The 26,507-nt window shown below is 39.0% G+C and overlaps 1 protein-coding gene across 1 annotated transcript; it reads left to right on the top strand.

Annotated features, from left to right (window-relative positions):
* Positions 1–1,467: 1,467 nt before the first annotated feature.
* LOC148677621 (atrial natriuretic peptide receptor 2) lies at positions 1,468–25,652 on the top strand. Its single transcript, XM_088604671.1, has 23 exons — positions 1,468–1,670; positions 1,863–1,968; positions 3,643–3,775; positions 4,388–4,511; positions 4,838–4,942; positions 7,061–7,163; positions 8,079–8,224; positions 8,750–8,822; positions 11,476–11,623; positions 12,954–13,040; positions 13,766–13,909; positions 14,354–14,475; positions 15,086–15,224; positions 15,632–15,680; positions 16,473–16,574; positions 16,908–17,027; positions 17,383–17,476; positions 18,901–18,988; positions 19,458–19,597; positions 20,231–20,383; positions 21,080–21,178; positions 21,403–21,494; positions 22,019–25,652. The coding sequence occupies exons 1-23, from the start codon at positions 1,635–1,637 to the stop codon at positions 22,178–22,180; spliced, it is 2,565 nt and encodes an 854-aa protein (XP_088460797.1). The 5' UTR covers positions 1,468–1,634; the 3' UTR covers positions 22,181–25,652.
* Positions 25,653–26,507: the final 855 nt, after the last annotated feature.

Below are 26,507 nucleotides of genomic sequence, written 5' to 3'. Positions count from 1 at the left end.
CACAGCTCCCTACTTGGACTGCTTATAGTAACAATATATCCCGTTTTCCCGTTCCTCAACCTCTTCTTATCAGAGCACAAATTGTACGTGTCTCGGAGACACTACAATAATCTCTTTTATGGTGAGCAGCATTTGGACTTTTATAGTATGTGTTAAAATCCTGTCTATAGAGATTTTATCATTATTGTTAAGTCTCCTAATTCAGGAGCTTGTTTACAATGTCAAAGGTGTTTGAGGTGGTGGTGTTATGCTGACCCATTCTGGGAGACTCGTAATGCGTTTGCAGGAGTTAAAACAAAAAGCACAATTGCCTAAAATGCTTCCAGAAAGTGCATCACAGCCCCCATACTTGTATTGCTTGTTGTTTGTTTTGCATTTTTGTGAAAGAATGTAGCGGAACAGCTGGCAGTTTCCTGGTGTTCGACCTTGACACAAATGGAGATAATCGTTTTTTTTTAATCTATGGTAGAATTAAGTACAAATGGGGACGTGAACTCTTTCTGAAACAGCTTCACGCAGATGTGCGCGGCATAGTTTCGCGTGTGCACGTTTATTAAGGACTTGATTGGCAGTGACCACACCGAACGGCAAAACAGCGCCCCCTGCTGTGCACTACCACGGCGCTGCACAGTTATATAACCTCCGTAGACAGCTACTGAGTATTACTGTATATGCTATGCAGCTGTTTTGCAGTACCTGTTAGAACATGTGGACCTGACGACTCTTTCGTCTCTCTAAAAAACGATTTACCAGATACCTACAATTTTGTTTGAAGCTTGTTTGCCATTACTTTGGAGAGAAAAATCTACCAGACTCAAATATTCTATCACCTCATTTGACAAATTGTCATGAGTCACATGACATGGATGCCGTTAGCAGCTCACAGTATAACTCGTTTGGTACCCAATGATGACCAATTTCCACACCACGACTGAGTAGCCTGTTCCATGCTCCCACAGTCCTTTGGGTAAAGTAGAGCCTCCTATTCTCTGTTTTTGTCACACCAACAAAACGGTGCCTTTTCTTTTTGCAACGTGTGAATTAGATCGGAAAAGGAGACACTACTCTTTCTTAAATAACTGCTGTTATTAAGAAATGTTCAAGAAATTAAGAAATGTTTAACCTTTTCGCGTTAGGGAAAAAAAAACACCTCAAATTGAAATACCTAATTGTTGGTCCGTTGTGGAATAATAATGATAAAAGACGACTACCCGTTTTTACTTCTGAGGTCCTACGCGGGTCGTGATACCAGGGGCAGGTCGTTCAACTTTAAACGTCTTAATTCAAACAGGGTGCGAGTTTCGAGAAAACCAAACTGATACGTATCATTATATATATAAAAAAACAAAACAAAGAACTGTCCCATGCTTCTTGTCTCTCGGGTAGCGTAGGTGATTGAGGATAGCCACTGAGTTTGCTTTCACGCATCTCGCTGTAATTGAACTGTACAGGTCTAAAGTGCGCATCTCTGACTGCGCTTCTCCTGCGCTGGAACAGACGCATGCCCTGAGCTGCGCTTCGCTTTTTCTGCTAAAAAACGAGCACAGGTTCTGTCTGTCTATAGGGAACAATACACATAACCTCTCTCCGACGTCAGTGCTTGGTTTTAAATTCAGAACAGCTACAGATAGATCATGCAGTGCTTAAAGTCTCATGAATTATTTTCATTGGTAAGTACTGTTGGCAAACATTCTTTCTTCTTTTTCTTGTTTTTTTTTTCTCTCCTTTGGTTTAGGAGCAAATATTCCTCGATTTTGATTGTAGCCTGCTATGTACTGAGAATTCACAGATTTAAAGGGTTTTCACGGTCGCAAGCCATGTTTCTTCAGGTAAACTTATTTTTTTCATTATTTCACTGGCAGTTGCTTCTGATCAAAGCTGTTACAGCCTGGCATGATTTGGACAACAGCGAGTATGACTGCTGGCCTTTAGAAAAACCCGACGAATTTAATATGATTGATTGTGGAGGTAAGCCCTTTTTATTGATAAATGTATTGATTAACCACGTTACAATCTTTCTATTTTTCGTGTCCTACACTTTCATGTCTTAAAAAGTCGTGAAGTTATAGACAAAGCTACTGTAAATGTTCGTGTTTTTCTATATTTACATCAGTATGACATCGACACATAACATTATCACGTTCGGTATGCATTTAACATAATTAAATGGCGTGTTTAATGATGATTTAAAACGTTTTTAATTAAACTAAAGCTACTGTTCCTTCTCCGCAGAATTATTATATTGAAGATCTGGTAAATGATGTTAGGTTTTCGCTTTTAAAAGCTTGAAAGTCCTACATGAATGAGTGAATAAGAGGAAATTATTTTTTCGGAACATAAATTATATATGATATCAGGATGTGTTTGTGTAAGAGTGATCCTCAGTAAAAAGGTTTGCATGATTGATTACCTGTTCTGGCAAAAACTCTTTTATTGCGTGTTTTTTTAGAATTAGTTTTTCGTTGATAGTGCCTTTCATCTTAATTATTATTTCATTTGTAAGTTTTTTTTTAAAAAAGAACATCTGAATTTGTTATTTATATTCAAAATGTCTGTCGGTGCGCTAACTATCTAAACGCATGATGTTAAAAATCGGACCAAAAGCTGTAAGCTTCTGAGAAGACACAGAGGATGGAAAGCCTATCGCGGAAGACAGAGCTGAAAATATTGATTTTACAGACTGTACATTCTGCTTTGTTTACACACAAAAACACCACTATATATATATATTAATCGTGGTGCGTGACTTCGGAAAGCTGGATATTTCACGAGATTATGGATGTTGTCTCATTTAAAATATATTTTACTTAGTGACGATTCCTCCTTGTTTTCCAGTGAAATTTAACATGAAGTATGCTATGATAGCTAGTAATTTTCTACATTCTGGAAAAACATCATGGAAATTTATTTATTCTGGAGTTTAATGTATTAAAAAAAACTAGAGGTGGGAAGTTAAAAAAAGATACGTAGCATTGTCTTAGAATAAAGGCAGCTCTTGAACAGATTTGTGATCAGTTGTCATGATTTGTCATGAATTATAACAATATTCTCCTTTATCAAAAGCCCGTTTGTCCGACTGCACTGACAAACTCTTGAACGGTATTCTTTTAGCGCAATTTCTCAACCTGGTGTTACTTCATTTGTTCACTAGGTGGCAGCTATATTTTCTTCCCGCTCTGGCCTGTCATTCTCAACTGATAATTGTGCCTATAATCTGCCTATAATCTTGATGAACATCAAGAATTTGAATATTATATAACAGCACTAATCAGCTCCTCACATGATGCACAGTGGGGTTCAAAGTAACTACTTTGATTGTTTTGTTAAATATAATTTAAAGAAAACAACAACAACAACAACAACATTACCATAACCTACCCCCAGATTGGTGGCAATTCAAAGTAATGAGTAATATGACAAGGCAGCAAGTTTTCTGTGATAAATGCCTAATGCAACTGCCACAAGAAACAGCACATGTCGATAAAGGCTGTGTGTGTTAGGAGGAGCCAGGGTCATTTTTTGGATAAGGCCTTTCTCAAGGCCGTGTGGAGTCCGGGGTGGTCCGTCACCTTTGCCAGCTCTTTCCCGCCGAGTGCTCCCCCCCCCCGGCCCCTGCAGTGACTTGTTCCCCCCGCTGTGCAGGACTCGAGATGGCCTGGGTGCACAGGCCTCCGGAGAAGGTGGTCAGCGGGGAGGAGTTCAACGTCACCTACGCGGCCGTCGCGCAGGACAGCTTCTACGAGTGGGCTGTGAAGAATGATATCCTCTCCCACAGGTGTCCTGTCCCTTGTCTTTGCAGTGCACCCTGGGGTATGAAACGGGCCGGGCAGGTAGACGGCCGGCCTTTGTTGAATTAAAATCAACGTTTCTATAGGGATCAGAGTTTGATTTCGAAATAGAGGGATGGCCATAAGGCCATACAGATACTTACCGATGTTGTGTGAAATGGGGAGGCCAGATGGGCCGGACAGTGGTTGGCATTGCTGCCTCACAGCGCTGGGGCTCTGGGTTCAATTCCAGACCCGGGGTGCTGTCTGTGGTGGAGTTTGCATGTTCTTCCCATGTTCATGTGGGTTTCCTCCAGGTGCTCCAGTTTCCTCCCACAGTCCAAAGACATACCGGAAGGTTAATTGTCCCTAGTGTGAGTGTGTGTCTGTGTGTGCCCTGTGATGGACTGGCGTCCTGCCCAGGGCGTACCCCACCTTGTGCCTGTTACTTGCCAGGATAGGCTCTGGCTCACATGTGACCCTAATTTGGAAGAAGGGGTTAGCAAATGGATGGATGGATGGGGAGGCCAGATAATGAAGAGAGTCGAGCGCACCTGGGGTTAAGACCAAGTGGTGACACATTTTGTGTGTGCTGTTTTTTTTCCCCCTGTGATCATCAGCAATGCCTCAGCTGCCAAAGAGTTTTGTGAAGGACACGAGTGCCCGCCGAACTGGAAAGATGCCAACGGGGAAAACTGCTGCATTCATCATGCCAACATCCACTCCTGCCCCCTGGCGTTCATGGTACGAAAGAGCCACTGAAGTAGTGTGAGAGAAGTAGCCAACACTTTCCAATTTTCTGTATAATGTGCTTCCAAAAGTTGCTTCGTCTAAACTACTTCCACTGTTATGCAGAAAATAGCAGATGAAAATCCCAAACTTTGGGACTGGAATTAAAATAATGCCAAATGTTCTTTGGGAACATCATTCCCAAGACCAATAATGAAAATCGAACTTTGTTGTTGTAGACAGAAAAGTTTGTAACTGTCTTTAAGAACGATACAGTAGGTCAAGTGCCGTTTTCTTGTTTTTTTCATCTTTGTGTTCTGCCTCTGTTTCCTCTGAAACAGGTGAAAGGGGGGATTTGTGGTCCCTGGATTCCAGATGATGGCAGGATTTTCACCCACACTCTGTCTGCTGCTGGCAAAATGACTCAGACCAACTGGACTGCTAAGGTACCTCTGTGTAAACAACACAATAGATACACATACTGTAAAAGCTCCTGAGTCAAATTCAGACAACACAGCCTTTTAAAGTTTATTGTTCAGACAGGAGACTGCAAGTTCACTGATTCTGTCTCAGAGTGTGTGGATTATCTCTAATGAGCAGCTCATACGATTCGACTTCCTTTAATGGGTCTCAGCAAATAGCGTTAACCTGATGTTTTTAGTTAAAATACAATCAGAAAACACATTATTGAGGCTTAATCCAGAATATTCCTGTAAATGTGTCTAGTTGACTGTTTTTTTGCCTTTTAGGTATTTATAAACTAAGTTACAAAACTGGAAGATTTTTAGAGGGGAGATGTCCAACTTTTGATACTTAAAATACAATTTTTTGCATTTTATTATGTGGTCTCCTTGTATTTTGACTGTATCACTCACATCCTAAAGAGTTATTAAAAACACCACAAATTAGTACAGGAACCAATGGAGTTTATTTATTTTGAATGCTTATCATTATAAAAGTAAATGGCAGGTTTAGGTAACAGGACTAAATTAATTACTGTTGAGAATATATTTTCCAGTATTTCTTCCAGTATTCTTTCCAGTATATCAGTATAAGCATGCAAAGTGATGCAGGTAACATTTCAGAGGTGCTTTTTTATACTCATTTTCAGAGTGTTCCAAATACATTAGAAGGGAAGGAGTACGGAAATTCAATTTTAGTTTAACATAAGCAGTGCTTTCTAGTCATACTGTAGCTTGCATGCATGCAAAGTGTGAGTTGGTTGCATTTTCTTTTTGTCTTGACTGTCAACATCTCACTGTTACTTCTTTTGATGTTGTGCAATTTATAAAAACTCAAATGTCTTCCATTTTGGTCTGAGATACATTTTTGCTTTACAATATCTATTTTAAGGACATGTTGTAAACATTTCTGAAGACTATCCCTTGTTTGTATCCCTGTGGTGGTCATAAATGATAACACAATACAAAGAGCTTTTCCCCTTTCCAGGAATCAAAGCTGCAGGTGTTTCAGACATGACATCTTGCTGGTTTTCAAGTTCCATTTTGAACATATATACATTTAGTTTTTGCTTTGAAAATTGGTGCAGAAATGCTACTAAGATCGTCTCGTGATATAAGGTAGAAATTGTGCACATCTTTCCATTAAAGTGATTATTAAAGAATTTTGCAAGAATAAGGAAAAAATTATTAGCTGCTTGCAAATCATTAAGCTAAATACAGTCATGTCTCCCACATGAAGCTGGTTTGCTCTCGGGCCCAGTGTAAGAAATGATCTGTGCTACTATTAAATCATTTCATATTTTACTCACTTTATTATAAGTTATTAGAATTCATCACTGACTTCTAAATTAACCTTCTAAGGTCCAATATAACTCCTAAAATGTAAAAAGTGAATTAATTTCAACATGTAAAGCTTAGGGATGGGCAACAGTTTCATATGACGGTGTGAATTAGTACACAGGGCCTGCGGATATGCTAATGTAAAATAAAGGGAAAAAACAAAATGTGACAGAACTTAACTAGAAGACCACTGCATGATCAGACAACTGATCAGACATTGTCTGATACAGCTATGGTCAATAACAAATATGCAAATTTGTTTTCTGGAGATTTGCTGACTCCGTAAATGTCTGACTATTTAAATGCATAATTCAATTAGAAATTATATATATTAGAGTTTTACTTAGAAAAAGAGTAGGTACCTATCCATTATTCCAATTGTGTTTTTCACACTATTTACTGATGTTTGAAATGCATTTCTTTCCATCACATTTGGCGGAGACTTATCCATCATTTATCATCAATTGTGAATGCATGTTTAATTCAGAAAAGAATAACTATCTAATCAATTTTGTTTTCCAGCTAATTAGTGACAAGGTTAGGAAATCTTCAAACTGCTACACAGCATATGTGATCCCTCTACTGTCAGAGAAGGAATTGATATTGTTTTGGTTTGTCATATAGAAATAGACATTTGGTAAAACAGGTGTTTTTTTATAGATATATGGATTTAGCCCAATATGAATCAGAGTAAAAAAAAAAAACCCTTTTACACATTTTTGGCTCATGACTGATGAAGCCTTTGTGTTGCTGTGTTTGCAGGTGGTGCTGATTCATGTGGGGGTCACCTCACTGATTGCTCATATCCGGGTGGGAAAGATGCAGGTGGCTTTAGAAGCCAAGACCACAGTCTTGCCAGCTATAGGTACTGTCGAAACGAGCAGCCAATTCTCCAATTCCCTTCCACCTTTCACAAGAGGCAGCCCTGACCTCTCTGAGTGTCTGTGCAGTGAGCAGACATGCATACACAGAACTGGCACTTCTAGGGAGTTTATTTCTTCCCATTATTGAGAAAGAAAGACTTGTAAAGCCAGAAAACGTATAATAGAACTTGAAAATCCCGATGCTGTCTAAATGAAATAAATCTTTGCCTAGGGTGGAATATTCAAAGAGATATAATGAATGATTTATACATTACAACACATGTCTGATATAGGAAAACATGATGATCATATCAAAACCTGGCTGTGCCTGCATGAACTTCTTAAAAATATATGAACACAGGCTTTGTTAAATACTCTGACAGATGTTTAATTTTCTTGATTTTTTTCACTTTTAAAACATCTAAGATTAATGGGGATCAAACCTTACTTGAGAAACAGCTGTTGTACAATTCACATAAATAAATGATGTTATTAGTTAGGATTTTGGTCCATTACAGCGAAGAAGCACAACTTTCTTGGTGTGTTTTATAAAACGGTAGACCAGTACAGACCAAGATGCTGTTACTCTGTTGGGCATAAAATGGGCATTCATAGTTGAGGTCCCTTAGAAGAGGGAATTAAATTCAAGTTGTTGTTATGTGTTGCTTTTTGTAAAGATTTCATTAGCATAGTAAAGACTAGCACGAGTATACACTATTAACAGTTAACCATGACCTCCAGCTTTGAGAAATGGTGATTTTAATTCCTGTTAATCGTGTCTCTAACATGTGAGGCTCTTGACATGCGAGGCTATTAACAGTTAACCAAGAACTCCCGCTTTGAGCCATTCAACACTTCGGCAGTACAACAGAAAATGCATTAGGCCAGTCTGTGACCGTGCCTGTGTCCCCCTGCAGTCTGTGGAGACGGCGTGTGCGAGGAGGAAGAGATCTGCTCCACCTGCCCGGCAGACTGTGGGGAATGTCCCATGACCGCGTCCATCAAGGTTGCAATTTGTCTCCCCATCGCGTTCATTTTTGTCGGCTTTATCTTCATAGCTGTGGTGAGTGGCCTTATTTTGGACGTTTCACCTTGGTCTGGCCTTTTCTGACTTACCATGTGCTTGCCTCATATTCTGCTTGGAAGGCATATCAAGAAATCAGCCGCCCCCTAATTAATATTAGCATGAAACAGAATGGAGAAATATTTAATGACTTTATTAATATGGTAATCCATAACCAAATAATATATTTTACTATACTTGCACAAGAAAACAGTGCTGTTTATCCATTTTGTTGTTTTATAATGACATTAAGTTCGAATCCCTCTCTTAGCATGTAATAACTGGTGTTAATATAACAGTGTATACTGTATGTTTAAATTTATCCAATTGTATTTTCCCCTTTTCAATTTTGTTTACATATAAAACTTGTGTTCTAACATCTATAATGATCAATATGTTGACACATATATCACAACACTTTTTTTTTACTGAAATTATGTCTGAACCAGAATAAAGTGCCTTGGTTGCTTTTACTCATCGTTTGGGAAGATGTGCAGATGCTTGTCTTTTTACTTTTCACTCCAGTGGTTTCAGTATCAAAAGCAAAAGATGTTTTGGGATGAAAGCTGGATTATTGACTTCAGTCAGATCAAACAAGGTATGGAGCTACTTTCCCTTTTTTTTGTTTTTTGGTGGGGGTGGTAGGAGGATGCAGGAGGAAGCACGCATTTTACACATCTAGGTGTCTATTAAATTGACAAGTTGTCTAACATTAGACAACCTAGAACTTCAGCCACATGATTCACATCCCTGATTATTTTACTCTACACTTAATTAGAGCAACGGTTTGCTTGTTTAAACCCTGCGATTGAACTGCAATCCAAAAAACTTTCATAGTTCCAAGGTAGCTTATGAATTTTAACTTGGCAAAATAGACATCTTCATCTTTTCACAGAATAAAGTGGTTAACAAGGTTTAAGTAGCAAACAGTCAGTTCTGATTCATGGTTTGATCAATTAGCTAGCTGATTCATGAATTAATTGAGGTGTCAGTCACTGGATCTCCAAGGACACTAAGGGACACTGTTCTAACGGACTGTCTTCTTTTCATGCCTTATCCTTGGTACTTCATCTTCCCCTCACTGTATTTCACTGAAAACCACTGGCCATCCTTCTCTTGAAATGTCTTGTGCATTCGTATGCTTGGTGTCCCCACATTGCTTCCCCTTCAGTATCTCACTGAAACCTCATATTTATCTTTCTTTCCATATCTTTCCAGCATGTACCAAGAATTATTTGCCTCCTCCTCTTCATTTCCAACTGCTCTACAATATGTTAGAACAGTAAAACAGTATTGTCTATATTTGCCACATACTGTACCTTCCATCTCCTGAAAAACTTTCCTGATGGTCCAAATGTCCAAATAACAGAATTAATCACACAATCCACTGCAGGACATCTTGCGGTCATTTGAAAACCCCTGTTTCTTAAGATGTTTCGCATCTTGTAGAGTGCCTCATCCACAAATGCTACCCACCTGTTTACTGTTTATTGCCTCTTTTTTATAATTCTATGCACCTCTTTATATGATGTCAGGTTATAGCATCTGCTTGTGTTATTGTCTTGTCTTTTAATGTTACGTCTGCGTGCAGACATACTGTGATTTTTATAACAATTGTACTCTTTGTCTTGGCACAGTTTAATGAATGTCCCTTCTGTCTAGAATATTTTGGATATAGTCCTCTGTTTCTGCAATAAGTACTGTATGTTATTTCACACAACTCTTATGTGGCTGATGTTCTGTCCTTCAATATTCCTTTCACTCTTCAAATTTCTCTCAAAATCTATTTTTGCAGGTCAAACAAATTAGGCGAGATGACATATTCCCTATTATATTGTCTGTCTTCTTTTGCTCCAACCAATTGAACCAATGTTAACTAATTTCCCTATTTAAACTTACGATTAAGCAAAGACCTCAATTTTGCAAAAGGCTGAAATAGAAAAATAGCCACTTTGATGAAGTATGCATAATTGTAGGAAAATTGTTCTTCATTAATTAAATTGTCCAAACTCTACTCTTTTTACATTTCAGCAGAGATAGAGAAGCGTATGTGCAGTCATAATTCTCTCCACAGATGACCTTTAAAACACCTGCTTCTCTTTCCAAGGGAATGTGGAAGTGGGAATTAGCCATTGGGAAGTGGGAACAGCTGATTGCCTCTGATTACTTAAATGAATGCCTGGAGGAAAAGAGGTTTTCTAATTGCAGCAATACAGCATCTTTTAGGAAGGTCTTGATTGCTTTGCTAGCCCTTAAACTAATTGAGCCCATTGTTGGAGTTAAGGAATAGACATGTCTTTGAAGTGGGGAAAACTAAAAGGATGAGCTGAGCAGAAATGTAATTGCATTTTACAGTTTGTCTAGGTAACTACCTGGACAAACGGCAAGATACTTTTTCTCCTATTTACATTTGTTTTATAAAAGAATGTAGAGCTCTTATTTTTTCATTCTTTCTGTTTTTGCAGTGCTATGTTCTACTATGAATACCTTAAACAAATGAAGAGACCAGTGTTTATATTAAGAATGTTTTATAAAGTGATTTCATGGCTCTCAGGATGTAGAAATAGCATGTAGCACATTTCACCACCTTTGTAACCTGATTTATACTATTTATCAATTTATTCCATTGAATGCATTTGAATAAAATTGAATACTTCCTTCCTCGACGCTGTCTTGCAGGTCTCAGAAAAGACTCAGAAAAAAGTAAAACAAAGGCAAATCCTTTAGAAGCAGAATAGGATACTGATTAATTGTCAGTTACAAACAAAGAGACAGACCAAAAACTCACATCATTGCTACGGTGTTTATTCTACAGCCCAACAAAGACCTGTAAATGAAACAGCACAGCACTATGTACACTCTAGGTGCATTCTAGAAACAGACGTTGCGCATTTGCAGGAAACTGAATCTTGTACACTCTCTAGAGCATAATAAATGTTTTCCCTCTAAATGCATTCCTCACAGGAGGATCACATGTTTTTGAGCTCAACTATTTATTTGTGAACTTTTTACAAGGCTTCCAAACTGACACACGCAGTATTGCAGACAATGTGCCATTTCACCCCCCATAAGAGGAATTCTCCCTGAGAGGCTCTTCTCTAAGCAATGCTGGATAAGCACAGCAAAAGTACATCGCCCCTCTGCCCACATGCCAGCTAGCTCATGCTACCTGTGGGAGCGGTAGTTTGGGGTATCTTCCTGTAGAGAGTGGAACTGCAGGAGTGAGAGTGTCTTCTCCCCCCCCCCCTCAGACCAGGTGGCACGGACCACCATGGGCAGCATCATGAGCGTGCCCCACGCCAACAGCGACTCCAACGCCAGCTGCATGACCACCCTGAGCTCGTGCACGGGGGGCCTGAACCCGTCCCGCAAGCAGCACTTCACTCTGACGGGCGTTTAGTAAGTGTCCGCCGCTCGCCTTCCTCTGCAGGCCCAGACAGCACCGGCGGCAGCTGCAGTCCCAGCGGACCAGCCAACACCAGGTCTCCAGATCTGAGAGATCTGCGTTCAAACTATTCCGAGTAAACAGAAAATATAGCCTGCAATTTTTTATTTATTTCATAAACTCTGCATCCGGGAAGTATGTATGAAAAATATTTGTATCATGTATTCTAAATATCTAAAGTATTTATGCAAAACCATGGCAAAATGAACCAAGTGAGAGAACAGGAGACAAAGGGTTGTGGAACAAGCTGCCCAGCCTTGTTGTTGAACCCAAACAACTTTTAAGAAGATGAATTGGCTACTGAAGGGGACCTGCCATGCTATGTTTCGTATTTCAGAGTTTGAAAGAATCAGCTTTGATGGTTGCATTTCAAACTGCAATAAAAGTAAAATGTACACTTGTAAAACCTCCAATTTACATCACAAAATAGACCAAATTTCCAGGTATGCACAATGATTAGGCACGAGGCAACCCACGAGGCAACAAAACATCCAGTGACGCGTGCAGCCCTACGACACTGTAAACAAGCAGGCTTGTGAATACAGCTCTTTTAATCCAAAAGAAATATTGCTTGCGATTTCTAGATGGTTTTGCCAACAAATACTACTTACCTGTTAATGCTGTTTGCAGATCACGTTGGAACATTTCTGCGGTGAAGTGTCTGCTGCATAACCTGTATTTATTCGCTCGTACATCACATTGCATTAGTCTTTACAGAGACTAGAATTGTCGAAATTATGTGAACTTAAACGCCAGTTTGCGACAACATGGCGACTTACAGTACTTTCACAAAGTTCACAATTTTGTGCTTAATTAGAAATTTGTAATTTTTTTCTATAAGATCAATTAATTTTGTTACTGAGAAATTGGAACTTTAGCTCCCCTTTAAAGGTCACACTAACTAGATGTGATGTGAAATGATATGACATCTCACTGGTTATCTTTCTTGTATTCCTGTTTAATGTTTAGATTTTGTATTATATATTCTTAATCACTTTTGTTGTCTTATCTGAATATGATAGCAGTCTACCTGGGACCATATTACCTCTAGGTGTTTCATGTAGCCTGCATGCTGTCTCTTAATGAGAGCTTGGTTTGGTTAGAGTAGTAATCATTAGGTCAAATAAAACTGACGATTTATAAAGGCATATACAGTAAATCCTGTTTATTTCCGGCCCTCAAGGACGGAGACATTTTATTACCGTCAAACAGAGAAATGAGGATAAAGAAATGTACATTTCAATTCCCGATTCCTGTTAACCAGTTAAAAATGGTCTATTTCAGCGATGGACGCACAGTTGCCATTAAAAAAATAAAAAAGAAGACATTTTCCCTTACAAAGACTCTCCGAAGGGAAGTGAAACAAGTAAGGTAGGGAAAACAGACGAATACAAAAGGACTTTTTTGTTTTGTTATTTTGGTCTTATATTGATAATGAGTGATGCAGTGGTGAGGAATGACTTACAAAGAACTATGACTTTGACTTTGAGAGACAATTAAATCACAGTATTTCTTGTAGGTTACAGTATGTGTACCCTTAACTGAATGTTTTCACACAATGCAATCAAGTGTTTCTTGTGAGTGGAAAAGCATTTGTAAATGGGTGACACTTTAAATCTTTTGTAAGAATTTTAGGTTATTTTACAATTTTTTAAATTAAATTTCTAAATGGTCTTAAACATTGACAATTGTAACTATAAATATTTTATGTATATTTCCAAATTAAGTTACATTTACATTTTTAATTATATTTACATTTGGAAAAGTACAACTTTCTTAAAAAAGGCTAACCAGTGACCATTAAAACTAAATATGAAATGGCATTATAGACATTTATAAATAAGTCTGCTATATATTACAAGTACAGTGCCTTGCAAAAGTATACACTCATTCCAATAATAGAAAATACACATTTTTAAATATCAATATTTAAAATATATCAACATATTTTAGTTTTAGTTTTTTCTTTTTTTCTTCTGCCATTGAATGACTTGGTTCAGTTGTTCAGTTTGAATGTTCACATTTTGATTAAAAATACTCACTTTAAAAATGTGTGTAAATCAATTGTAACTGAACATTTTCTGCTGCTGTGCCAGAGAACTGGATCATCCAAACCTGTGCAAATTCGTTGGAGGCTGTCTGGAGGTGCCGAATGTGGCCATTGTAACAGAGTACTGTCCAAAAGGCAGTCTTAATGATGTCCTTCTCAATGAGGAAATTCCTCTCAACTGGGGGTTCAGGTAAATGTAGACGTTGTTACACAGTACTAGGCACTAGGCAAAGTTTTAACCTGTGTTTCGGAACTAACTTCAAATATCTTAAAAGGTTTTGTACAAACATGGATAAATGTAAACTACTTAATAAGTTGAGGAAAAGGTCTCCAGTTGCTACAGTTATACTTCTCCATAGGGTTAAAATGGGCTTTCTTTGTTTTCACATTTCCTACTAAGTGAAGGCTGTTTAAATTAGTAACTAGGAACAGTAAAAAAACGTATAAAATATAAAATACTTATAAAAACAAATAAAATATATTTGGAAAACCTTTTTACCTGCTTTTGCTGTCTTCACATTTTTGGCTGTGTAGACCAAATGAAGTTAGATTTTTTGGACACCTACATGAACTATGTGCCGGGTGATGTTCCAGGTTCAAATGACGTGCAGATTGTGCCTTTTGTGGCTTGCAGATTTTCCTTTGCTACTGATATTGCTCGAGGGATATCATACCTCCACCAGCACAAGATTTGTCACGGAAGACTGAAGTCCATGAACTGCGTCATTGACGATCGCTGGGTCTGCAAAATCACAGGTAGAGGGACCAGACGGGGGCGGACGATACAGTACATGCACCTCTGTTCTTTCTCTCCTGCAATTGACAGATTGGATGATTAAGTTAGAGGAGCAAATCTGAGAGGGTTTCTGTCCTGCAGCCTGTATCGAGAGTCCTGTATATAGGGACTTCAGAGCTAAGTACAATCCGCTCTAGGTCCAGCTGAAAATCACATACTGTAGTTTTGTAATAGTCCTACCAGCCTGGAAAGTATTGTGGAAACGCAGGGCTCCAGGCAGTGCCACACCCTGTATGGAAGATAAGTCTTCCATACAGACTTCCATACAGACACACACGGTTTAGAGACAACACCTTAGCCAGAGTGTCCTTGGAAAGTGGGGGAGAAGAGAAGCACCTGGTGAAAACCCACAAAATCCAGAGAAAACATCCAGGGTTCACACAGAAGGTGCCCCAGTCCAGAATCCTAGCAGTCCAACCCCCAAGAGAGGCGGTAACCAACACACCACAGTGCCATCCCTGATTTTTTATGTGCCTTTTAATTATTCATTGAGGCTGTGTTTTGTTTTTGTGTTACAAAAGAGGATGACTCGTAGGCATGTTGACCATTTCTGCCTTTGTACCCCTACAGATTACTGCCTAGGAACATACCGCAGAGAGGACTCTGGTGAAGCCCCAAGCACATACCAGCAGAGGCTGAAGGAGGTTTATATGCCACCAGAAGCACAGTCATCAAACTTTGAGCCCACACTTGCAGGAGATGTGTTCAGGCAATTAAATAATACCCGAAATAGACATTTGACAGTGAATACAGTTAGGATTTTTTATACATAGTAGTAGCCTGTTTCTAGTGCAGGACCATTCTGTGTTTACTATTTGTACAGTTAAGCAGAGGGCACTATGTATAAGTGCATTTTAAAATCAGAACAGGATGCACCTGTTTACGCAAAGTGTTGTGGGAGTATGGAACAAGTTACCCAGCCATGTTGTTGAAGCCAGCACCCTAAAACCCTAATTTTATTAAGATTTTACTCCAGCTGGTCACCATGTTTTATAAAGTACCTTCAGCTGAATTAAATTATTTTGTTAATTTGTTAAAATAAATGTGTTTCTTATTAAACAAACAGACTATTTTCAGAAGTATTTTGACACAGTTATAATTGATGTTTTCTTGCAGTTATTCTATTATATTACTGGAAATAGCAACTCGAAGTGATCCTGTCCCAGTAAGTACATCCTTCTTCCCCATCTGCATTTTTTCGGCATTTCCGTTCAATGAGTATGTTTTTACACAAACTAATCAAACTGTGGTACGTGTCACCAATGATTAAATGTTTTTGTTTTTTTTATTGAAATTCCTATTTACATGTCAGTTTATTGTTAAATAAATAGCCAAAGAGAAGACAAATCAAAGCTGATTTCCAGAGAGTCATCAAGCAGTGAAAATCAAATAATTTAAACACCTGATCTCCGACATGATGCTAGCAGTATTTAAAACTGTTACTGTTACATTATTGCTTCAAAAATCTAATATAGCTTTGGGTAATCATAATAATTTCCAGCCCAATTCAAAATCATCTTTTCTTCAGAAAAAGTCAGAATGCACTGTTGCAGTGTTATATCACCGTAAAAAAAACTTTTTATACTTCTTCTATCTGACTTTATACAGTTATTACTGAAACTACCTTTGCTAATAATCTTTTTAGAAGGGCCGTCTAGGAATGTTTGATCTGTATCTACTTTGTGCTCATGCCTCGCTTTGTATTCTCAATTCTATTTTTCTGGTGGTGATATGTGCTTTTCATCACTTGTTCACTTTGATTTGCTGTAATTTACAGCTCAACTTCAAACAGCTGTTTCGCTTTCGAAAAGTATACTATTTTTCTCATTGAGTCTGCCCCCCAGATTCAGTGTCACATTTAACAAAAAGCCTTCACTTCACATAAATGGTGCAAGTGGAGTTCATCAGCAGCTATTATCCCTTTCACTGACTAACATCATGTTTCTGCCACCTTCAGGCAGAAGACAGTTCCCTGGAATGCGCATGGTGTCCACCTCTGCCCGAGCTCATTACAGGCAAAGCAGAAAACACCTGTCCCTGCCCCTCAGAGTATGTGGAGGTAAGATCTGGAAAGAGTCCTTCAGCTGTACGTGTGGAGCAATATTGAACATAAAAACCAGAATCAGACTGTATTGCAGCAGGGAGTGAAAAGTGTCTGAACTCCTAACATCGCTTCTTTAGGTTTCAGAAAATATATTTTTGGACGACGGAAATCAGAGCACAAAACACATCAAATAAAGTGAACGAAGAGTGGCAGATGGTTGTTACACACTCAAAAAACACCATCAAGACTCCTCTCGGCTCCCCTCCATCAAGCAGTAGTGGTGTGTGTATTACGTGTGTGTGTGTTTGACAGTTAAACTCTTCTAAACCTGAGTTTGTCCCTCAACAGCTCATTAGAAGATGTCGGTCCCATAATCCAGCCCACCGGCCAACCTTTGACCAAATCAAGAAGTTTGTGCATAAAATCAACCCGAACAAAGTCAGCCCTGTGGATATGATGATGAACCTGGTAAATTATGCTTCATTGTGTTAGGCTTTTAGCTAATGGTGTTTTTTTTCAGATGCGGTTTCTCACAATGGGTCAGAAAGAAAAAGCTTGGAGGATTTTTCAGCTCAAATCTCAATAGCTTAAATAAAGAAATCCATAATGTATCTGCGGTCCTTTTGTAAATGTGCAGGAGGATAGCATACCTGGCACCCTGGCCCCTTCAATAAATGTTTTCTCCGTTTTGATTCTTTTATGAACGTGAACTTGTAGTTCATGTATCAAATAACAGACAATATCCTATCCAAGACAACAAAGAAAAAAACATAAAGTGTTCCAAAGGCTTTTTATCTACGTGTTCATTGTCTTTGCTCTGTAGATGGAGAAATACAGCAAACACCTGGAGGTGCTTGTAGCTGAAAGGACGCAGGACTTGGTACATGAAAAACAGAAGACTGACCGTCTTTTATACAGTAAGCCCTCAACTCGGAATAGTGAACGGCTATGTTTCTTGTCATTGGCTCTTCCCTGCACAAAGTCCTGACCATGTCCTTCAGAGACTTTTGTGCTGTCATTTGTCATTGTAACACTTTCCTAACTCTTTTCCGCCACCTTACAAACACCTTGCCAACTAAACACGTACATTTGCTTTTCAGCATGACTAAAACAACATTATTTTAATTGCTTCTCCAAATATCGCAAATGCGAGTATTCTCCAATATACTATAAAAAAACCATTAAGTTCATTTTCACAGCAGCTAAACTATTTTGTAATAAACAAATCAACAGCAGAATACTGACAACAGCACTTCAGACAGAGATTGCAGAACGAGCATGTTATAAATGTTTCTACCAGCAAAACCAAAACGGACTAGACATCACTAGACACAAGACAATCTAAGCTTTTCAACAGTTTATTTTGTAACCAAATACAAAAGCATAATGCAAATGATTTTGTCTTATAGGTATATTTATGTAATGTTGCAGTTTAGAGAAGCCCCATTGATGATTATCAATTCTCCAGCAAAATACAAAGTCAAAACCAAAAATGCACCAAAATACAGTATATAAAAACAAGTGTCCCCTACCTTGACAAATGCAAATTTTCAGAGGACAAGTTTGCCCGTGTGCCAAGGAAGCAAACAAAAGTAGAAATGGCTGCCTAATAGAAAACGCTGACCTAACAGGTAGAAATAGTTGTCATTCAGCTAATTCTGACCATTCAGTTATTATTATTCAGAGTGTACAGAAGGGACGGCTCTTAGGCTTAGGCTGTTCTTCCAATTGCCTGTGCGTTTTTTTTATGTGAAGAAGATCACATACTGTAGCTCCTTGTCAATCTGTTATAAATACAAACCAGAAGTGTTAAAAAATGTACAAAAACACACCTTTTTCCTTCAGCAATAGTCTCTCTAGCACTACCAGACGTCAATGCAATAGAAAAACAGAATGAATCCACCTAATCTGGTGTTCAGTGTGGCTGCTGGGACATGACGATGTGATGCTTCCCATGTGTGAAGCGCTTTGGTATCCCTTGAAACGAGAGGTCCTGTGTAAATTCAAGAAACAATTAATTAATATTGTAACGGATTCGGGTTCTCTGGGCGTGTGCCCTCACCACTCCTACCTCAGGGCGGCCCCCCGCCGCTGGGGCTCAAACCCAGGTCTCCGGCGTCAGGCAACAGGGAATTTACCGGCTGAACTAATGGAGAAGTCCCTCAGCCTGGGCTGCCAAGCTCCCTGTTAAGCACAGGGGCGTATTTGTTACGACATAATGAACTTCAGTTTCTGGAACATGAGGTTCCCTAAAAAAGTGTGCAATAACATAAAGCAGATCCAAGTGGGTATGATTCCCCGTGCCAGGGCATGAATCGTCTTAGCTGTTGTTTGATTGCAGGCATGCTTCCCAAGCAGGTGGCGGATGACCTCCGACAGGGAAAGCCATCCCAGGCTCAGAGCTATGTAAGCGCCACCATCTTCTTCAGGTAAACTGAAACAGGTTAGGTATTCAACCACGTGTGTCTTCGTGTGCATCATAGTGGGATTCATTTCATCTCTGAGAACATGATACAGTGACAGCAACATATCTGCCTCATCTCATCCAAAACGATTCACATTTTTTGCAAAATGAAGTAAACATTAGAGATACTAAAGGTAACTAGAGCTTACAGTGAATAAATAGATGCATATCCAGACTTTCCTTATCTGACACTTCCTTTTCAACCACCACTTCTTGATATTTCATTAGAATATTGTTAACAACATATTTTACAGGCTTTTAAAATCACCTTAAAAATTCATAAGCATTTAATCAGGAATATTTTTTTGATATTTCTAAAGCATTTAAGGAAATGATCATGTTTAAAAGACAGGCATCAATTGATAATATTGCCCATTTAATTCTTGCCATCTAAATCTTTTTTTTCATTGTTTTTTTCATTATTTCTCTAATAGCGACATTGTGGGATTCACTCAGCTGTCAAGCACGAGCACACCATATCAAGTAGTGGAGTTCTTAAACAAACTCTATACAACGTTTGATGAAATTATTGACAATTATGATGTTTACAAAGTTGAGACCATTGGAGATGCTTGTGAGTGCTTTCTTTTCTTTGACAGTTATAGGCCATTTATTAGATACTCGGTATTAAGTCAGTTCCAGGTTGAGCTCTTAATAAACCAATTGATTAATTAAGTCAGTGGTTCTCAGTCCTCATTCTGCTGGACCAATGCGTCTGCTGTCCCCTAAAAGAACTAGTGTGTACTTATGCTTGTAACTGATCAGATCGCTTGTTTAGACATGTTTTTGACAGTTTAGCGAGATGTTCAGAAAAGCAAGAGTCAACAGTCATTAATGTGTTACTTGTAGAGTTTATGGATGAAACCTGAAAACATGGAGACAGCTGTCAAGGATAATAGCATAACATAAACCCATTCAGGTCGCCTTGGTGATGCCCTTGACTTGGTGGTAGAAAATGAATGTTGAAAGAAAGAGTCTTCAGGTTTGAAAAAAATCAACTAGGCTCAGAGATTTTTCCAAGATGATAGTCCTCTATTTTACCTCTTTCGAACATGATGACACTGATCTTTCCGTCTGTAACTGAGGCAGTCCTTCCCTAAAAAGGAGTCTGATACTACCACAGATTTTGCTCAAACAAAGTCAATTTGTTTGATAGTTGGATTGTGCCTCCATTTATCTAACGGTATTGAATGGACGTCTGTTTCAGATATGGTTGTTTCTGGAGTTCCAAAGGAAAATGGAATTCTCCATGCTAGTGAGATAGCCAGCATGGCCCTGGATCTGGTTGCCGTTTGTAAAACCTTCCGAATTCCACACAAGCCTAACACACTGCTACAGATACGAGCTGGGATCCACTCAGGTACAGAGTAACCCGTTGAAACTGTTGTGCCCTCTGGACTCTGGATTGCATAAGAGGGTATATTTTTCCACTTTCAATTATGTAACGTTCAAATGAAAGTCAAGTCCTCACTCACACCTAGTGGCTCATCGGACCAAGGGATAGCTCATTTTTTTAGTTGGGATGCCAGTCCGTTGCAGGCTGGCCACCAGCAGTACTGGTACCCATCTAGGTGAACTGGAGGGATTAGGGTAAGGTAATATTTCTCCTCGGGTACAGTATTGTCCACATTGGACACATGCGCTGAGGACACCGCCCTCCAGCTAAGGCTGTAGATTGTAGGTAACTACAGGTCTAAAGATCTAAAGAGATTGCTGTCAGGGACGTCCAAAGGGACTAACCGTGGGGAGCAGGAGAGCAGAAAAAGACCCATATGCGTAGCGGCGAGACGGGAAAAAGGCCCGGGCTCATTAGTGCAAAGAGTTCAGGAATGCCGTATAGAAACCTATGCCCTCAGGGAGCGGACGTGGGGCGCCCTGGTGCTAGGCGGGACTCAGGACATCCGAACGTCAATGCTGAGCCAGGACAGAGTGCAAGACCCGGAAATATATAGCCCAAGGGAAAGAGAGGGACAGGAAGGACAGCAGACCGGAAACTAGGGACAGGACAGAGAAGGAGCGTGACAGAGGGCGTGACAATTGCGTTTCCTTGTTCCAGGTCCGGTGGTAGCAGGCGTGGTCGGGACGAAGATGCCTCGGTACTGCTTGTTTGGCGATACCGTGAACACAGCTTCGAGAATGGAATCCACCAGCGAAGGTGTTGTTCTGGAACACACCTTCCCTCTGCGGTGTAGTTTATAGACTCTAGCCTTGACAAAGCTTTCTTTTTTCCAGGAAACCCCAGTGTGCAATTCAATGTGTGAAATGGTTATTTAGGCAGTGCCACATTTCTTATTCTCTAAGAATGTTTTAACTGAATGTGAATGCTGATGTCATGGTGGAGACCTCCATTCATTTGTAACCTTTGTTATTTTCCTCCAGCCCTGAAGATACAGTGCAGCTCTGGAACCTTTTACCTGCTGGAGGAGATTGGTGGTTATATTTTAACCTGTCGGGGATCGCTACAGGTCAAGGTGAGGCATTACGATTTTCAGCAGAGTCGAGCACACACCAAGGGAATTTCAAAACAAAGAGAAATATTAAATTAATATTAAATATTAATAATACTCAATTAAATTATCCTTGAATTATTGCTATCAAGAAAGAATATACATACAACAGTTGTCATGTTTGCTTTTTTGAGAACAATAGGTCTCCTTTCATTTCTTTAACACTTTGTTCGATCAATCAAGTTGCTGAACCATGTTCACTGTGGGGTACCATTATTTTCTAAGATAAATAAAATATACATGTCCTATTTTCTCCATTTTGTTACATGAAGTGTAAGCTGAAGAAGTCTACTGGATTTGTTTCTAGTTATTCCTATTTTAATACGTGATAGGTAGCAGATTAAGGATGTCTAGAAAACCACCCAGTTAAGAAATTGTAAAATTTGGAATCTTTCGACTTTGAAAAAAAAGCTTTAATACTGTATTTTTGGTCAAGTTCAGTGCTCAGCTAGTCACCTCTCCACTGAATATCTTCTTCTTGCTGACAGGGAAAGGGAGACATGGTCACCTACTGGCTAGAGGGGAAAGAGGCTGCACCTGTTAATAAGGAAACTGCCAAGACAACTCCTGCTGTCCTAGAAATTGAGAAAGACCATTACCCTTCCATCCCAGGGTGCCTCAATAATGACCTTCACTTCAATCCCGTCTAACACCGTGTGACTGCAGAGGTATTATTATATCAGCCTACCTTTTGGGGTCAAAGTGGTCCTCTCATTGTTTTCAATAGCAGAGGTTTTTTTGTTATCTACTTTCATGAACGTTACAGGGAATACTTCCATGTAGATATTACAGTGAGGATTTCGACATGAAAAGTGAGGTATTTGAAATTAGTCTGAAGATTACAATGAAACTTCTTATTTTTCACAACTGGGGAAATTCCAGCAGAGATATATTTTGTCATAAAGGCTTTCCCTATACCTCTATTTCTGTATAATTCAACATAACAGCATGGGGTGCAAGCAGCCGGTTTCGTCAACATTGGTCCATCAAGAACTCCACAGGGCAGGATACCAGGTACCTGGCAATGCACTGCGAGTCCAGTGTGCAGTGAGTAAAGCACCAGCAATAAGCTATCAAGCAGCGGACAAAACGTGATGCGGTCAGATTATTCATCTTTCACCACATTCTCAACAAACAGCCAAGTGCACATGTGGAGTCATCCTCAAGAATTCTACAGCCCTGAGTGCTTGAGTCCAACAGTGAAGGGCTCTCTGGGGTTCTGTAATGCTGTGGGGCACATTTTCCTGGCACAGTGTGGGGGCACTTATTCCCTTTGCAGTCAAGGTCAATTCGAATCACTACTTAAAGATACTGAGTGATCATGCTCACCCCATGTTGCAGCATTTGTATCCCATCAGAAGACGGACAGAGCATGTGTGATCACCCAGTGATTTGATAAGCAGGGCAGGACACTGATGTTCTCCATGCATCACAGCCTTGTCAGGCACCAGAACTCAAGCCAATCAAAAATGTGTGGGATTGTCTGGAATAATGAATACGACAACGTTTTCCACCTTCCTCAACCAGGCGTGAGTTGATTGACTTTCTAATGGAAGAATGGTGCTGCATCACTCCTGCAGAATTCCAGGTAGACACCGGTAGACTCTGTGCCACTGCATGTTGACCATACCGGTTGCCCAGCACCCTGTTAAGTGACTTTACATTGGTGTTTCCATTTTTTGTTCACGACCTGTATGTTAAGACATAAGTTGATTAACTTGGAATATTTAGTTGACTCTTACACAAGTATTAAATCTGGAAGGATAATTAGTAATTCCTAGGAAAACATTTCCTTGAACTAATGCAAACAAGTTGTTTGTTTATTTTTACCATATTTCAGAATGAAAAGACTCAGCTGTGGCTCTGGTCTTTAACCCAGAAAGGAATGTGAAAAAGAGTAATATATCTGTCCACACGTGTAATTTATTATTGTTGTTATTGTTATTGTTATTATGGTTGTTGTTGATATTGTTAATCTGCTTTGCTGACACTCATATCTTACATTGGATAAGCAACAGTCATGTGTGCACAAGAAGTTAATTAAATGAAAACTAAGACTAGTACAAGCTAGAAATGCCATGTAAGCACTGTGCTAAGATTTATCTCTGTCCTTCCAAACCAGCAAGATCGTATAAAATTAAATACTCGTGTGTTGTTAAGTATTGTGTAGTGCCATTTTAATAAGGATATATGTATTGATTTAACCTATTTTCTTTTAGTTATTTTTTTAACAAGTACAATAGCACACATTAAGAATGCCACTCTTTTCAATTCTGTTTCGATTTTGTACTTATTAAAGCCTCCTCCTTGAATGGCACACAAGCTAATTAGACTAGACTAGAGCTGATTAAAGGACCCCTGATTAAATCTGAACTTCAACCTAACCACAAGTCACAGATTTTCAAAACAATGATCGTTGGTGTGCTCTTTTGGTTAACATGAAACCTCTGGCAGGCTGAAAGGTTCTGACATGTTCAGAAGAGTATATGTTCAAGGATTTACTGTATATGGAAGCTGAAATGGCCTGACCAACTGGTGTGACTGTGTGAAAATAAACTTGCCCCTACTCCAGCATTACAGTCGTACTTCTGCTTTTGTATTTTTTTTAAGCATCCGATTAAAAGAGAAGGCAGAAAAAAATAGTTTTGTAAGCCTAGAATGTGATATTTTCAGCATGTTCTGTTAAGGTGGTGTGAAGTTGGTCCTCTTTTTTAAACTGTTTTGCGTTTTGTTAGTAAATGTTACAAGGCAGGGTTTTCTAGCACACTGGTTCTGGAGTACTCCTGTGTCTGCTGATTTTTGGATCTAGTTACTCAGAGTATTTTATACCTACTCTAAAATCTCCAACTATTTAGAAGCAGAAAAACAGTTTAAAAAGTGCTAAGTACGCACTCAATGGAATATTGAGTCCAATGGTCCTTCTGTTGCTTGTTCAAACCTTCATTTATTGTTAATTACAGTAGGTGACCAAGCCTAGAAGTCCTGATGCATACGATTGGCCAGGGGCTGGGTTTGCCTGTGTAGGACATGGGATTCTCAGTTTTTCATTTAACAGCCATTGCTGAGACTGCTGGATGCCTATAGGTTTGCAGCTTATTGTCAAGGAGTGAAGCTTCAATTGTCCAATCAGTGCCGACTCTATTTTAAGGCAGTATGGAGCTTACAGGGTGTCAAATGTCAAGCCAATCTCCCAGCTGTGCAGACTGGAATGGTTTGTAAGCATGTCTGAGGCCTCCCCAGGGTAGAGGGGTTGGACAGGTACAACTAACTGATTGACAATCAGTGTTTCCAGATGGGTCAGGTATAATAACAGAAGAAATAACTACTGGTTCCAATATCTAAGAAGAAAATAGTTAAGCAAATTCATAGTTGGGATGTGGCAACAGCTATAGACCTGAGAGTTCAGCTGCAATGAGAAACAGAAGAAAGTTGAAAAACAATTACCTCATTTATTACTAATCTATGAATTTGTAATGTGTGTAAATAAAAACACTGCTGTTACCTACAGTATAATAAGAGGAAAGATGGCTTAAAAAAAATAGCTAAATAGTGTTAAAAATACTGAGAGCTTTAGAAACACAGTGGAAACAAATTTTGGAGAAAAAAAAATTCTTCCAGTAAAGTGCTCATCAGGTGGCCTGTTCTACTCTTTAAATACTTTCTGTGCCAGAGGAGTGACCAGCCTGCTGCAGTACAAGCGTAGATATAGTGTACATAAGAAAATGTGAAAAAAAAACAGACAGTTTAAATGAGAACCTGGACCGTGCACATACAAGTGGACAAGGTTGTGAGGGATTAACTACAACAAATTACAGCTGGAACAGTTGTATTGTACTAATTTATGTTGGAATTAATTGTTGTAAACGTTTATATTTATAATATATACAGTACAGACATGTTTGAATATAGGTTTGGTACTCCTGGTACTGTAGGTTGTGTACTGAAATTCCCCTTTATTTTTCACCCAGTCCTTAACAAACTATGACTTAAGTCCCACATTTAAATTTGACCTTTGTGATTAACACATTGTCATGCTTCATTGACTGCTGAAAGGTTGGTTGTTCTACTTAAAACAAAAGTGCTGTATGCGACTATAAAATAATAATAAAGGATTTTAAATAACTTAGTGTCTTCCTCTTGTAGTATAAGTTAGTCTGGAAAGTCGAAAGGCTGAGATGATAACCTTCTCTAGAACTAAACTGCTCTCTCAAAAGGATGCAAAACTATTTCCCCGTTCCAAAATAATGCTACACTATCCAAAGAGAGGTGTCTTTTAGCCTTTGGATTCCACAGATAAGAAATCAGAAAAACAAAAATATTAGACAGCAAGTTCCTTTCTAAAAGCCTGTCCCAGTGTTGAGATTACTTGGACATATTCTGATCTCTTAGAATAGTCTGCAAAAGGAAGTGTGTCTCTCATGACCTGGATATGTCTCCTCTAATCTTCCTTCTTTTCACTCCTTCACTCTTTGTATTGTTCCTGTTTATTCTGTGTCCTATTTATCCTGATTTAAGGCCCAGTTCATCCTATCCCAAGAGGACTGGCTTAATGACCTCACTAAGAATCAATATTAAATATGTTTAAATATGTACCACTTGTTTTCTCTCCTGGCTCTGTGGCTGCTTCAAGTGCGATAATCAGATAAAAGGGACAGTCTACACAAATTCTTGAACAACACCCCATTGTATCTTTATCTTATAATGGTGGGCTGCCTCCAACCTTTTAGCTGCACCTAAAACCACAATACTTACAGAACATATTCACAAGGCACGGTACAAAGGAAAAAACAGATTTGTTACACAGAGAATGGAACACATGGCTCAGAAGAAAAGAAATCAAGAAAATATGTCAAGTAAAATTACAAGACAAAGGCCAAAGTAAACTAAACTGGGTTAGTCTGACTGGTCTGTCAACTCTTTGATAAACTTTCTTGTGTAAGATGTTAGTTGCATATGAGACTACTGTCCAAGGTTTTT

This window comes from Lepisosteus platostomus, chromosome 1 (assembly GCF_059453375.1).
Source record: "Lepisosteus platostomus isolate fLepPlt1 chromosome 1, fLepPlt1.hap1, whole genome shotgun sequence".
NCBI classification, from domain to species: domain Eukaryota; kingdom Metazoa; phylum Chordata; class Actinopteri; order Semionotiformes; family Lepisosteidae; genus Lepisosteus; species Lepisosteus platostomus.
Note: the sequence above shows the minus strand (reverse complement) of the source record. Positions and strands in the feature narration are given on the sequence as shown.

What these genes read in the sequence shown, in the direction of transcription:
- LOC148677621 (XM_088604671.1), top strand. Translation starts at nt 1,635, where the DNA reads ATGCAGTGCTTAAAGTCTCATGAATTATTTTCATTG. An exon ending in TGGATATGATGATGAACCTG is followed by an intron (nt 17,028 to 17,382) that starts GTAAATTATGCT and finishes TTTGCTCTGTAG; the next exon opens with ATGGAGAAATACAGCAAACA. An exon ending in AATGGAATCCACCAGCGAAG is followed by an intron (nt 21,179 to 21,402) that starts GTGTTGTTCTGG and finishes ATTTTCCTCCAG; the next exon opens with CCCTGAAGATACAGTGCAGC.